A 15,064-nucleotide genomic window follows, 5' to 3' on the forward strand; every position below is an offset into this window, starting at 1 on the left:
TTTTGTGTGTCTGCCTACATCCTGCAGATGGGGCTTTGCTTGTTTGTGCAGCCCGGTTGCTTGCATGCCACGGCCCGGTAACAGTCCATGGACTGGGGGTTGGGGACCCCTTGCTTAAAACACACATTAATACAGAAATGAGGGGGGAGAGCAGACAGGGAGTCCTGGACTTACAGCCATACCTTTAGCAATCGTTCGAATTTTTAACGACACTGGAAAAAAGTGGCTCACCATTACAACAGTCACACCAACATCAGAGAATTGGAGAAGTTGCTGAGCAGCCAATGTGAGTAGAATTTGGGCTAAGGCAGTGGTTCTCAACCTTTTTAAATCCGTGACCCCAACCGGTCGTAAGTTGAGGACTAAACCGGTCGTAAGTCGAGGACTAAACCGGTCGTAAGTCGAGGACTAAACCGGTCGTAAGTCGAGGACTAAACCGGTCATAAGTCGAGGACTACCCAACCGGTCGTAAGTCGAGGACTTTCCCTGCCCGGGAGCGCCGCGCATGCGTGGTTCCGCCCCCTGCGCCGGCCGAGGCGTAGCTGGCAAGCGGCAGAGACGGAGCAGGCCGACCACCAGCTAGCCCAGCCCAAGGGAGGTAAGGCACCCGCCGGAAAAGGGGGGAAAAAATGGCGGACAGCCTTGCTTGGCAACCCCCGTGAAATGGTCAATCGACCCCAAATGGGGTCCCGACCCACAGGTTGAGAACCACTGGGCTAAGTGGTAGGAGGAATTCACCTGCAGCCAGGCCGTTAGAACTGAGCCTGCTTTCTTTTTGGAGAAAGTTTGCAAAGCGGTGCCCTGCCACGGTTTTGCATCAGGAAAGAAAAGATACTGGGATCCGGAGCTGCCTTACATTTTCGCCAACCGTACATGCGAAGGCAAACACAAAAACATTTGTTAGAAGGGATTATGAGGGCTGTCAGGCTCTAAGACTCCACAGAGACGCCAACCATTGATCAGAGGAGCCTTTGAAAACTTGCCTACCGGAATAATCTCAGCAAAAAAATAAAAAATAAAAATAAAACATTTTTTTTTCTGCCTGTCTTTTGCAGCGTTAAAACCCTCCCTAGTTAGGTTACGCTGAGCGACTCTCTGCACTTGACCTTATTCCCATGGGGCATTGCAAAGGGGGCCCTTATGTCCAAACTCATCTGCAAACAGTCGAGTCCAAGTTTTAGTAGCCATCCTTTTTTGTTTCCTTAAGTCAGCTTGCTAGGCGATAAGGAAGTGGGGTGCGTGTAAGGAGAAGCGGGGGCCAGTGGCAGGGAAGGCATGTTGTGGACCCCTAAAAGATTCCGACTGACGGGATCCAGGAAGAGAGCCTTCTCGGTCATTATCCATGCTTTCTGTACCATTCTCTCCCCTCCCCCCACCTTGGAGGTGAGAACACAGAACATAGAATAACACAGTTGGAAGGGACCTTGGAGGTCTTCTAGTCCAATCCCCTACTCAAGCAGGAGACCCTATATCTGTGGTGGCGAACCTATGGCACGGGTGCCAGAGGTGGCACTCAGAACCCTCTCTGTGGGCACGCGCGCCGTCGCCCCAGTCCTAGACCTTCAGCTGGGTTTTATAAAACCTTTTCGCTTTAGGCCTCCCCCGCCGTGTGCAAAAAAAAAAAAGGTTCAATCAATCAATCAATTTCAACTTCTCGCGGGAAAAAAAAAAGATCTCGCAAAGTTGGAAATGATTGATTGAACTTTTAATCTCACTCAGTCTGCCGTTACCACCGCAGCCATGCCCACCCAATGGGCCACGCCCACCCAATGGGCCACGCCCACTCAATTGGCCACACCCACCCAATGGGCCACGCCGACCCGGCACCCGACCATACATAAGTGGGTTTTGGGTTGCAGTTTGGGCACTTGGTCTCTAAAAGGTTTGCCATCACTGCCCTATACCAGACGTGTCAAACACAAGGCCCGGGGGCTGGATGCGGCCCGCGAAGTGGTTTCATGTGGCCCGCGAAGCCATCCTGGAAACAGTGAGGGAACGGCCCCCGCTGCCTTGGCCCTGGCCCAATCTGGCCAGGAGCCAATGTACAATTTTGTGGTGGCCATCTTGGCACTAGCCCCAGTGGACCATGCCTTGGCACTTGCCCCGGTCCCACCCCCTTCTGCCAGAGACCCTCAGATCTGTCCCACTCCTGTCCAGGCCCCCACAGGCACCCTTGATGCGAATGATGTAGAACTGGCCATGCCTACCCAGTAGGCCACACCCACTCCATCCACGTCCACCTAGTAGGCTGCACCCACCCTGGCCACACCCATCCAGCCCCCCAAGGGCAACCACAATGCTGATGCGGCCCTCAGTGAAATTGAGTTTGACACCCCTGGTATAGGGTTTCCTTCCTGAGCAATGGGTTGGACTAGAAAACCTCCAAGGTCCCTTCCAGCTCTATTATTATTATTGTTGTTGTTGTTGTTGATCATCGCACAGTCAGCCAGATGTTCAGACTGATATTTGGCATTTTTGTCTACCTATCAAATCCTTACTAAGGACCTGGGATAGGCAGATGTGGATGTTCGATGGTATTACAGATCTCGTCGCAGGATGGAAGCACTTCCTAGTAAGGCCGCCTTTTGCAATTGACTAATGGCAAATTTGTCAATGCCGATGATGGTGTCCAAGTGGTGCTCCAGTTGTTTTGGGATTGCACCCAAGGCGTCTATGACTATTGGTCCTACCCTTGCTTGCCTTTGCCACAGTCTTTCTATTTCTGTTTGTAGGTCTTTGTATTTTGTTATCTTCTCCAGTTCTTTCTCGTCTATTCTGCTGTCCACTATCCAGACTTTTTTGTCTTTCTTATTGACAATTGTTATTATTATTATTATTATTATTATTGTTGTTGTTGTTGTTGTTGTTGTTGCTGCTGCTGCTGCTGCTACTACTACTACTACTACTACTACTATTACTGTTATTAGTGTTCAGTGCCTAGAGTCCCTCTGTGAAGAAGATGGATGGTTCCAAGATGTGATAAATAAGAGTTGCCTTGATTTTTACTTGCCTAGGATTGGGTCCTCCAGGAAATGTGGGTCTCCCGAGAAACCCGTTTTCCCATTGCGTTTAATTACAACACCCATTTCCTCGTGTGCAGGAGTCGCGTGTGCTGAAGTCTTAACAGCAGGCCCGCTCTTTTTATTAATAACTTGACGTTCCTGTCACTTTTCAAAAGGGGGACATGTGCCTCACACGTCAGCTCTGCCAGCACCCCACCCAGTTGTGGTAGAAATATATTAAACAACTGGCAATTTACTGCTCTTGATGATTCCCCCAGTTTTGATTTTGTTATTTCTCTTATGATTGGGTACAAGTTTTTCTTTTTTTCTTTTTTTTTTCTTCTTCTTTCGGTTAATCCTTTCCATTTCTCTCCCTCTCCCCATATGCAAGCGATTTTCCATGGTTGGAAAATATTTGTTTGCACAGTAAGAGAAATAGTATTCCTTTTGTTTTTGTTTGCGATGGATTCAAAGTGGTATGCTCCCAGACAACAAAGCCTGTCATCGGGAATTAAGACGAGGGTTTGAATTTGTCCTTGAAGTCTTTTCCTCTGCCTTCCTAAAAAGACCGGTTCCAGATGTCAAGGAGACAATGAAGGCACCTCTTCATTTTGCACGCTTCCTCCCCCTTCCCTCCGCCGCGCGTTAAGGGGGCTCTCGCGCTGCAGGTGAGGCGGGGGTCCCCGTTCCGTGTGCTACAGGTGCAAGGCTGTTACTCTTCTTAAGAGGCTGGCCTGGAGCGGTTCACCTCTAGCAAAAGATGGTTAACTTCAGAATCAAGACAGTAGTCCCCAGCCTTTTTGGCACCATGGACCGGTTTTGTGGAAGACAATATTTCCACAGACCGGGTGGGGTGATAGGAGGAGCATCTAACCTAGAGTATAGATCAGGGGTCTTCAAACGTGGCCCTTTTATGACTTGTGGACTTCAACTCCCAGAATTCCTCAGCCAGGCACGCTGGCTGAGGAATTCTGGGAGTTGAAGTCCACAAGTCTTAAAGTTGCCAAGTTTGAAGACGCCTGGTCTAAAGGCATGAAACACAGAAGGAGGCCTTGCCTACCTTTTTCAACCTCATCTGCAATTATTCAAGAGCAGGGGTCTTCGCACGTGGCCCTTTTATGACTTGTGGACTTCAACTCCCAGAATTCCTCAGCCAGGCACGCTGGCTGAGGAATTCTGGGAGTTGAAGTCCACAAGTCATAAAAGGGCCAGGTTTGAAGACCCCTGGTCTAGACCAGTGATGGCGAACCTTTTAGAAACCGAGTGCCCAAACTGCAACCCAAAACCCACTTATGCATCATTGACTGCTGGGTGGGTGTGGCCCATTGGCTGGGCGTGGCCCATTGGGTGGGCGTGGCTGCGGTGGTAATGGCAGACTGGGTGGGACTAAAAAGTTCAATCAATCAATTCCAACTTTGCGAGATCTTTTTTTTTCCTGCGAGAAGTTGAAATTGACTGATTGAACCTTTTTTTTTTTTGCACATGGCAGCAGAGGCCTAAAGCGAAAAGGTTTTATAAAACCCAGCTGAAGGCCTAGAATTGGGGCGACGGAGCACGTGCCCACAGAGAGGGCTCTGAGTGCCGCCTCTGGCACCCGTGCCATAGGTTCGCCACCACTGGTCTAGACCCTGTGCATGTCAATTTCACTTGCCCGCCGCTCACCTCCATCTGTGGGGCCCGGTTCATAACAGACCATGGACTATGATCGGTCCACGGCCCAGGGATTGGGGACCCCTGTTTTAAGATACAGGTAGTCCTCGACTTACGACCACAATTGAGCCCAAAATTTATGTTGCTAAGCGAGACATTTGTTAAGTGAGTTTTGCCCTATTTTATGACTTTTCTTGCCGCAGGCGTTAGGCGAATCGTTGCCGTTGTTAAGCGAGTCACCCGGTTGTTAAGTGAATCTGGCTTCCCCATTGACTTTGCTCGGCAGACGGTCGCCAAAGGGGATCACATGATCCCGGGGTGCTGCAATTGTCATAACTATGAGTTAGTTGCCAAGCGTCTGAATTTTGATTGAGTGACCATGGGGATGCTGCAACGGTCCTAAGTGTGAAAAATGAATAGAATGGAATAGAGCTGGAAGGGATCTTGGAGGTCTTCTAGTCCAGCCCTCTGCTCAAGCAGGAGAGCCTATACCATCTCGGACAAGTGACTGTTCAGTTTCTTCTTAAAAATCTCCAGTGATGGAGTGCCCACAACTTCTGGTGGCAAGCTGTTCCACTGGTTAATTGTCTTCACTGTTAGGAGGTTTCTCCTTAGTTCTAGGCTGCTTCTCTCCTTGATTAGTTTCCATCCTTTGCTTCTTCTGCTGCCTTCAGGTGCTTTGGAGAACAGCTTGGCTCCCTCTTCTTTGGGGCAGCCCCTGAGATATTGGAACAATGCTATCATGTCACCCCTATTTCTTCTTTTCTTTAGACTTTAGAGACTTTGTTGTTGTTGTTAGTTGTGAAGTCGTGTCCGACCCGTCGCGACCCCATGGACAACGTTCCTCCAGACCTTCCTGTCCTCTACCATCTTCTGGAGTCCATTGAAGCTCACGCCTCCTGCTTCAGTGACTCCATCCAGCCACCTCCTTCTCTGTCGTCCCCTTCTTCTCTTGCCCTCCATCTTTCCCAGCATCAGGCTCTTCTCCAGGGAGTCCTTCCTTCTCATTAGGTGGCCAAAGTACTTGAGTTTCCACTTCAGGATCTGGCCTTCTAAAGAGCAGCCGGGGTTGATCTCCTCCAGGACTGACCGGTTGGATTGCCTTGCAGTCCAGGGGACTCGCAGGAGTCTTCTCCAGCACCAGAGTTCAAAGGTCTCCATTCTTTAAATCAGGGGTAGTCAACCTTGGCTCTTTTATGACTCGTGGACTTCAACTGGCTCAGGAATTCTGGGAGTTGAAGTCCACGAGTCATAAAGGAGCCAAGGTTGACTACCCCTGCTTTAAATGGTCCTAAGTCACTTTTTTGCAGTGCTGTGGTAACTCTGAACACTCACTAAACGAACTGCTGTAAGTCGAGGGCTACCCGCACTCCTGCTATTTGTTCCTCCATTTATTTTAATCTCCATGCTCTTTGCTTGGCCTTCAAGCTGGCTGATTGGGATTTTTGAGCAAGTGCGGGGCGCTGTCGATAACCGTGTGCAAATCTGCATCCCTCTCCGTTGCTTATGTTTCTTGGAACGAGTTGCAGCTTTCATTCGTTCTGTTCTAGTCATGAGATACATCTCCCCCCCACCCTAAAAAAAACCCCTCAATTATGTCAGTGAAATCATATTTGCTTTCCTGGATGAAACATAGACGCTCGTCTTATTTATTTTCTATGCCCTGAGTCTCAGTATATTAGACAATGAAGCGCGTGAACTTGGCGAGCCCGTGTTTGTCCTGAGCCTTTACGGAGCGGTTTAATAGCCTCTGTTAAAGCAACATTCCATAAACTTGACAGATCATAACTGCAGAGTTCCTGTCACCACGGCTAGAATGTTTTTGTTTTTCTTTGACCCCTTTATAGGCTTGCAGGAGAGCTAAGTACACAGTTGACTTGGATGAAAAAGGGCCGAGGCGCTCCTCTCCGACAAACTCATATTATCTTTCCTCCGAACGTGGGCGACTTAATACACTTTCCACAGTAAATAATCTCTCAGTCACCCATAACTGGCAATCGGAAGCTCCCGGCGGGCATCTCTTACAGTCAGGAATGGTTTTTGGAGGACTGGGATACCACTTATAACAGTGCTAGATTTTGATGTGCTAGATCAGTGGTGGCGAACCTATGGCACGGGTGCCAGAGGCGGCACTCAGAGCCCTCTCTGTGGGTACGCGCGCCGTCGCCCCAGTCCTAGGCCTTCAGCTGGGTTTTATAAAACCTTTTCGCTTTAGGCCTCTGCCGCCGTGTACAAAAAAAAAAAAAAGGTTCAATCAATCAGTCAATTTCAACTTCTCGCGGGGAAAAAAAGATCTTGCAAAGTTGGAATTGATTGATTGAACTTTTTAGTCCCACCCAGTCTGCCGTTACCACCATAGACACACCCAGCCAATGGGCCACATCCAGCCAATGGGCCACACCCACCCAGCACCTGACGATGTGTAAGTGGGTTTTGGGTTGCAGTTTGGGCACTCGGTCTCTACAAGGTTCGCCATCACTGTGCTAGATGTAGGAGAAGGACAGGCAGAGCCTGGGGGCGGAGACAAGAGAGGAATCAGCCTAGAATCATTACGTTCCCACAAGCAGTCTAAATCCAATATTAGAATATACAATAACAGAGTTGGAAGGGACCGTGGAGGTCTTCTAGTCCAACCCCCTGCTCAGGTAGGAAACCCTATCCCAGTGATGGCGAACCTTTTAGAGACCGAGTGCCCAAAAACTGGCCCCACCCCACTCCACCCCCTGCCCTGCCCCGCCCCTGCCCCGTCCCCACCCCACCTACCCACAGGGCCACTCACCGCCTCCAGGGCCCACCGCAGATTGCCCAGGCAGCCGAGCAGCACCATGGCGGCCACACCCTCTGCCCACGCCCCGCAGCATCAACTGTGCGCGATGGGGCGTGAGGGCAGAGTCTTGTCTATGCTGCCTGGCTGCCATGTCCCTGGCTGCACTGCTCCACGTGGGCCACGCTCGGGGGCGACTCTCCTCCAGGGGGGCTGCTGGTGAGGGGGGCGTGGAGGGAGGTGAGGCTGGGGCAACGGCATGTGTGCCCACAAAGAGGGCTCCGAGTGCCGCCTCTGGCACGCATGCCATAGGTTCGCCACCACTGTGCTAGATGTTGGAGAAGGACAGGCAGAGCCTGGAGGCGGAGACAAGAGAGGAATCAGCCTAGAATCATTACGTTCCCACAAGCGGTCTAAATCCAACATTAGAATATAGAATAACAGAGTTGGAAGGGACCATGGAGGGCTTCTAGTCCAACCCCCTGCTTAGGCGGGAAACCCTATACCATTTCAGACAAATGGCTGTCCAGTCTCTTGTTAAAGACTTCCAGTGTTGGAGCATTCACAACTTCTGGAGGCAGGTGGTTCCGCTGGTTAATTGTTCTGACTATCAGGAAGTTTCTCCTTAGTTCTAGGTTGCTTCTCTCTTTCATTAGTTTCCATCCGTTGCTTCTTGTTCCGCCTTCAGGTGCTTTGCAGAATAGCTTGACCCCCACACACACTTCTTTGTGGCAACCCCTGAGATATTGGAACACTGCTATCATGTCACCCCTAGTCCTAAGCCTTCTTGAATTCTGTTAACTTTTAGCTAGCACCAATTTAGTGTTGACCATTATTGACTACATTCTTGTTTATAGACATGAGCTTGATTGGAATTTACAGGCCTGATATTTTGTGCCTGACATTACAATCCTTTTGAGCACATAGCTCTCTACTTCCTTCCTTCCTTCCTTCCTTCCTTCCTTCCTTCCTTCCTTCCTTCCTTCCTTCCTCCTTCCTCCTTCCTCCTTCCTTCTTCCTTCTTCCTTCCTTCTTCCTTCCTTCCTTCCTTCCTTCCTTCCTCCTTTTTTCTCTTTTCCTCCCTTTCTCCCTCTCTCCCTCCCTCCCTCCCTTCTTATCCTTTCTCTCCTTCCTTCCTCCCTCCCTCCTTTTTTCTCTTTTCCTCCCTTTCTCCCTCCCTCCCTTTTCCTTTCTCTCCGTCCTTCCTTCCTTCCTCACTCCCCCTTTTCCTTCCTTCCTTCCTTCCTTCCTTCCTTCCTTCCTTGTTCTTTGACAAGTTCCTGTTAGCTCTCTGTGTTCATACGTTCAGCACTGGGATTGTTTCTTGTTCTTTTTTCTTTTTGGAAATTCTAATATAATTTTTAGTGGCCTGTTGTTTTACATTGCACACATTTATATTGGAATCCTGAGTTCTATTCAGTTGCAGGTAGAACTGTAAATAATGACATCTCTTTATCAAAACGTATGCATATTATACATCAGTTTGATAATTTATTAGGTTATTTTAATTCACTGGATAAGTCCCATAATTTTCTTTAAGTTCTGAAGGTTTTGTGGAAAGTTCCAATGATTAGAAGTTTAATTGTTTGAAAGTTTGGAAATACTTACTCCAAGGAAACATTCCTCCTTTGTGGTTCTAAATGCATTCTTTTTTTTTTTTTTTTACAAAATCTGAGATGAAAATTGATGTAAACAGGTCATTTAAAAATTCCATAGAATTTATGGGGAAAGTTCAAATGTAGTAAAAACAACTGCTTCAAGAATATATTAATATACTAAATTAGAAATATTCCTCTGTTAATACTTTTTACATTTTCTAGCAGATCGATATGATATTAGGAATTTTTAATTGAAAGAAAATGGTTAGATTTTCTTCATCCAGTCTGTAGTTAACATATGATTGGAGTGTTAGTATTTTTTATTTTTGGCTTTATCGTTCGCAATATATCTGGATTTTGCTTCATTATGGAATTACAGATGAAATAACAAAAGACAGTATAAAGTAATGTTCGAATAATGATAGGATTTTGCGTTTATTTTAGTACAGCTCTGTTATATTTCCTGCTTTAAACATTTGGAAGATGTTTTAACAGAAGTATAATTTTGACCCTGGTGGTTTTTATCAAGATCCTTACACTCCTACTTTAGGCTGAGCGTGCAGAAACATTTATTTATCTTACTTTTATGATGGTTTATTGGGCAAGTTAAGTGACTTACAAATACAATAAAATATATAGCTCAGTCCAATTAATAAAATCATACACAATCCATCCATAAAACTCCGGTAATAGATGAGTAATTTTGATAATAAAACTGGGGAGTATATCTTTTTTCATTTGGAAGTTATGTACCATTTATTCTAGATCAGTTTATTTCCAATCAACTTTTCAAGCCATTCGGAGGAGAAATTTGGATTGCTTAGGACAGGGCTTTTCAGCCTTTTCACCCATTGTACCACTTTTAGGATATGGCAACATCCGAGTACCACCAGTCGCCTAGCAAGGTGTCAACAACTTGATGACCCCCCCAAAAAAGGAAAAAAGTGATAAAGTACAGGTAGTCGTCGACTTACAACAGTTCACTTAGTGACTATTCGAAGTTACAATGGCACTGAAAAAAGTGCCCCTCAAGGCACAGCCAAGCAAGACACCTGCCTGCCCACCCGGCCGCGTTCTTCCTCCTGTCCGAGGTTTTCATTGTTCTGAGAATTTCTGTTGAGGATTGGCAGCGGGGGTGGGGGGGTGTTTGGTTTTTATTCTCCCCCCCCCCCGTCTGCTGGGTGGTTGCAGCAGGTTTTGGTCACTTCACATGACCCTGGGACACTGTGACCGTCATAAATATGAATCAGTTGCCAAGCATCTGAATGTAAACCACAAGACCCTGGAGAGGCTGCAACATTCCAGCTGATCAGCACTTCTTCTGGGCTCAGCAGAAGCACCAGGATCAGCGCTGAGCTCCAGCTGGAGCCTGGCGCTGATCCTGGCGCTTCCGCTGAGCCCTGACAGCCCTGCAGCTCCAGCCGTCTCTCGCTCAGGCTTGTGCGGTTCTGCCACCGGTTCAGCTCATTCCCCTCCCCCACTACCACTTTTCTAGGATGGTCACGTACCACCTGCCAGGTGCCAATGTACCACAGGTGGTACCCGTACCACTGGTTGAAAAGCCTTGTCTTAGGATTGCAAAAATGATAATATATTAAACTAAAGCTTCATTAGGTAAATGTCTATGGATATTCTCAATCATCCAGGTCACATTTGTCCCAAAGGTGATTTTCAAAAGGCAACTAAACTTTCTTTGTTTTTTCCTTGAAAACATTTTGCTTCTCATCCAAGAAGCTTCTTCAGTTCTGAAGAAGCAGAGATCTGACGAAGCTTCTTGGGTGATAATTGAAACATCTTCAAGGAAAAAAAACCAAAGAAAGTCCAGTTACCTTTTGAAAAAGCACCTTTGGGTTGATTTGGCAATGTAGCCTGGAGGCATTAGGAGCATCTAAAACACCTGAATTATTACCCGTTATTGGAATATGCTTGTATCATTATGGAGGTTTTAAATAAAATAATAACTAAAAGATAGGCTACATGATTAATTATTTGCATGAACTCTGGAATAGGGGATGAGAGTTTAAGGACATGAATGTGCTTATGAATTATTTTAAGGTAATCCTCAACTTACAACCATTCTTTTAGCGACCGTTTGAAGTTATAATAGCACCCAGAAAGGGACTTATGACTGGTCCTCCTATTTACAACGGTCGCAGCATCCTCACGGCCACGTGATCAATATTTGGGTGCTTAGCAAGCAGCACGTTGCAGTGTCCTGTGATCTGCCATTTGCAAACTTTCCCAACCAGCTTCCTGGCACGCGTGCCATAGGTTTGCCACCACTACCCTATACCATTTCAGACAAATGGCTGTCCAGTCTCTTCTTAAAATCTTCCAGTGTTGGAGCATTTACCGCTTCTGGAGGCAGGTTGTTCCACTGGTTAAGTTTTTCCTTAGTTCTAGGTTGCTTCTCTCCTTGATTAGTTTCCATCCGCTGCTTCTTGTCCTGCCTTCAGGCACTTTGGAAAATAGCTTGACTCCCTCTTCTTTGGGGCAGCCCCTGAGATACTGGAACACTGCTATCCTGTCACCTCTCGTCCTTCTCTTTGTTAAACTAGACATACCCAATTCCAGCAGCCTTTCCTTATATGTTTTAGCCTCCAGTCCCCTGATCATCTTTGTTGCTCTTCTCTGCACTCTTTCTAGAGTCTCAACATCTTTTTTACATCATGGTGACCAAAACTGGATGCCGTATTCCAAGTGTGGCCTTACCAAGGCCTTAAAAAGTGGTATTAATCTTCCTAGTATCAAAAAGAGCTTTGGCTCAGACTAATATTAGAAATATTTTCATTTTTTTTTGTACAGATCTGTTCATTTTTTTCACTGTCTGTGCAAGAATTTCTTTTCATTCTGAATAAGCGGTGTTAAAAGCCTGCAAATAATTAAAATGCCTTTTGATAAATGTGAGTAAAAGCATTGTCTTATCTAAGGTATGTATGATGATGATGATGATGATGATGATGTATCTCTTTTGTTGAGCAGATTAGTGGTGAAGCTCAAGAACTTTACTCTATCCGACACGGTCCTGTGAGAGCAGCCCGGGTCCTGCCATCCCCACAGATCAGTAAGTACAGAACCCTGTATATCCATTTTCTTCTTTTCTTTCTCCTTCCTGGATCCAAGAAGGAACTTGATTGATCATACAGTTGCTAAACTAATTTGAGAGCAAGGCTCTTCTTTTTAATTTCACAGAATCCTCTGAACATAATAAAATGCATTACTCTGCCCAATTCACTTGTAGAATCCGGGTGAATAGGATATTTATCTGAACAAAGTTGGAAGGGGGAAAAAAAAAAGATGGGTGGGAGCTGAGGTTGATTGCACCTGTACCCTCTTTTGTGATATGAAGGTTGTTTGTTTGTTTTTTTTACAACAGTCACTCTCCCACCGAATAACCAACATTTCAGCCAATACATTATATAAGCAAGCAAGCAATATTCTAGTTAGAATGTAGAATGCATTACACAATACAGTACCATAATTTGGTTTAATTTGATCGCCAGGAAAGTGCTTTAAGTTCAAAGTGGATTCCAATCTGAGCCTAAAGCCAGCGTTCCTGATTTTATCTTAAAATGTGTAAGGGACCAAAGGTGGAAGATTATGGACACCATGCATAAATTAACCCAGTCTTGTCTTTTATAAGTCCCCTGGATTATTTGGAAGAATACAGAATTGGGAGCTTAATAACTGTTTAGTCCTGGATTTTGCAATGCTTGGGGGGTGTGTGTGAAAGAGAGAGAGAGAGAGACAGAGAGAGAAAGAGAGAGAGGCAGATAGATGTGGTCATAGTTATCCCAAAGATGCTTTTTCACGAGGCAACTGGACGTTCTTGTTCTTGTTAACAAGAAAGTCCAGTTGCCTTGTGAAAAAGCATCTTTGGGAGAGGCAGATAGGCTTCTGGGAACTGATGTCCATCACTCAGCCCAGTCTTGGTGAATGAAATCTTCAACAACATAACCTTTTTTTGATCAGTTAGAGCAGGGGTCTTCCAACTTGGCCCTTTTATGACTTGTGGACTTCAACTCCCAGAATTCCTCAGCCAGCTTGTCTGGCTGAGGAATTCTGGGAGTTGAAGTCCACAAGTCATAAAAGGGCCAAGTTGGAAGATCCCTGATTTAGAGAAAGTACAGAGTACAGTACACCTTGTTCTGTTACCAGACTAAAATTATTTGAGTTACAGGATAGCTTTAAAATATACATTCTACTCAAAACAGCTTTTGCTACCCTGGTGTTCCAGCTCTTCAGTTGAATGGCAAGACGTTGTAGCGTTCATCTGAACTTGGCTAACAGAGACACCCTTGCAATAGCCTTTTCGGTTAGTGGTGTGAATTGAAACCTCTCTTGTGATTCTGAATTTAATTCCAGGTTATGCAGAATTTTGCATCCCTCCACATCTGTGACTTCCTTCTTTTTTTCTTTTTTGAAAAGCAGGCAGCCTCAAGGGCTGATTTAGCATGTTTCTGTGTTAAATAAAGGAATAATAATTATTTAGGTTGATCTGTAAAGGAAGGCAGATGTTCGAAACGCCTGCATGTGGTCAGGCATCTTGGGTGGCTGCGTGGTTTTCCATCCTCTTAATACAAAAGTAATTCTTCAGCAGATGTATTACACAAACTTAGCTTGGTAGGTGACCCGGTGTCAGTAGCTTTTAGCAGTCTTAAGATGGATCTAGGCGGATCTTGGCTTATTAAATGCTACTATTTAAAGTGATGTATTTCTGGTTAGCTGGGCTAAAATGGAAGCTGTCCTATGCGGGCCTTCAAAAGAAATTACAGGGCCTAATTTTCATGATTTAAACCATTTTAGAGCTATATATTAAAGCGGGTGAAAGTTCTAATGAAATCCACGTTCAGAACACCACTGGCCTTCTTTACGGTTTGACTTTTTATTTATTGCTAAATATATAATCGGCTGTACCCCTTAGAATGTTTTGTTTTTCTGCTTACCGACTTTAGGACTGAATATGGAAACTTTTTGTTAATGTTAACAATTTATGGACTCGGGCAGAAGCGGTTCTCTGCTTAAAAGCGAAAAGTGGGGGGGGGAATTGTTCCTCCAGTGGATTTGGAAGGAAGCCATTTAGTTTTGTTTGGTAATAGATTTAGCACAAAGGCAAGCAATGCGTCACATGAAGGATAATTTAGTGCGGGAAGACGTGGTCATTGCCCGTCGTGTTTCAGCTGCCTTGGGTTTTCTCTCTTAAGAGGAGCCAGCTTTGATGTGGAGAGGCTTCAGTGTGCGGTTGCTGAAAATCAGGGCTTTCCTATATACCGGTAATCCTCGACTTATAACCACAATCAAGCCCAAAAGTTCTATTGCTAAGCAAGACAGTGGTTAAGTGAGTTTTGTCCCATTTTGTGAATTTTCTTGCCACAGTTGTTAAGTGAATCACTGCAGCTGTTAAGTTAGTCACAGACAGACAGACAGACAAGGTAGGTAGGTAGGTAGGTAGGTAGGTAGATAGATAGATAGATAGATAGATAGATAGATAGATAGATAGATAGATAGATAGATAGATAGATAGATAATAAATAGATAGATAGACAGACATACAGATAGATAGATAAAGATAGGTAGATGATAGATGATAGATAGATAGATAGATAGATAGATAGATAGATAGATAGATAGATAGATAGATAGATAGATAGATAGATAGATAGATAGATAGTAGGAAACAAAACGTGAGCACCAGGAGGTTGTAAAACAGTTAAAAGTTTTAATAAAACATTAAAAACCTTTAAAAGAATATTAAAAAGGACCTAGCTTTCGTTGGATCCTACCAACATCGTCAGGGTAAAGAATAACTCAATGGGAGAAACCATTTATAGGCCAGCCAACGCCTGCGCCCGGGCCCTAGATAGATAGATAGATAGATATAGATCAGTGGTTCTCAACCTGTGGGTTGGGACCCCATTTGGGGTCGATTGACCATTTCATGGGGGTCGCCAAGCAAGGCTGTCTGCCATTTTTTTTGTCTGCCACTTTTTTTGTCCGCCATTTTTTTCCCCCTTTTCCGGCGGGTGCCTTACCTCCCTTGGGGTGGGCCA

The 15,064-nt window shown here is 45.6% G+C and overlaps 1 protein-coding gene across 1 annotated transcript in view; it reads left to right on the forward strand.

Moving 5' to 3' along the window:
- The window catches only part of LOC107296466 (BCAS3 microtubule associated cell migration factor), a gene marked incomplete at its 3' end in the record, with an annotated part of 37,249 nt that extends 25,167 nt beyond the window's left edge, over nt 1–12,082 (forward strand). The window contains exon 6 of the mRNA XM_015825818.1: nt 11,997–12,082. Coding sequence (XP_015681304.1) covers nt 11,997–12,082 — 86 coding nt within the window. The remainder of the gene's footprint in view (nt 1–11,996) is intronic.
- Nucleotides 12,083–15,064: the final 2,982 nt, after the last annotated feature.

The sequence above is a fragment of the Protobothrops mucrosquamatus genome, unplaced genomic scaffold (assembly GCF_001527695.2).
Source record: "Protobothrops mucrosquamatus isolate PMUCROS unplaced genomic scaffold, P.Mucros_1.0 scaffold2820, whole genome shotgun sequence".
Classification (NCBI taxonomy): domain Eukaryota; kingdom Metazoa; phylum Chordata; class Lepidosauria; order Squamata; family Viperidae; genus Protobothrops; species Protobothrops mucrosquamatus.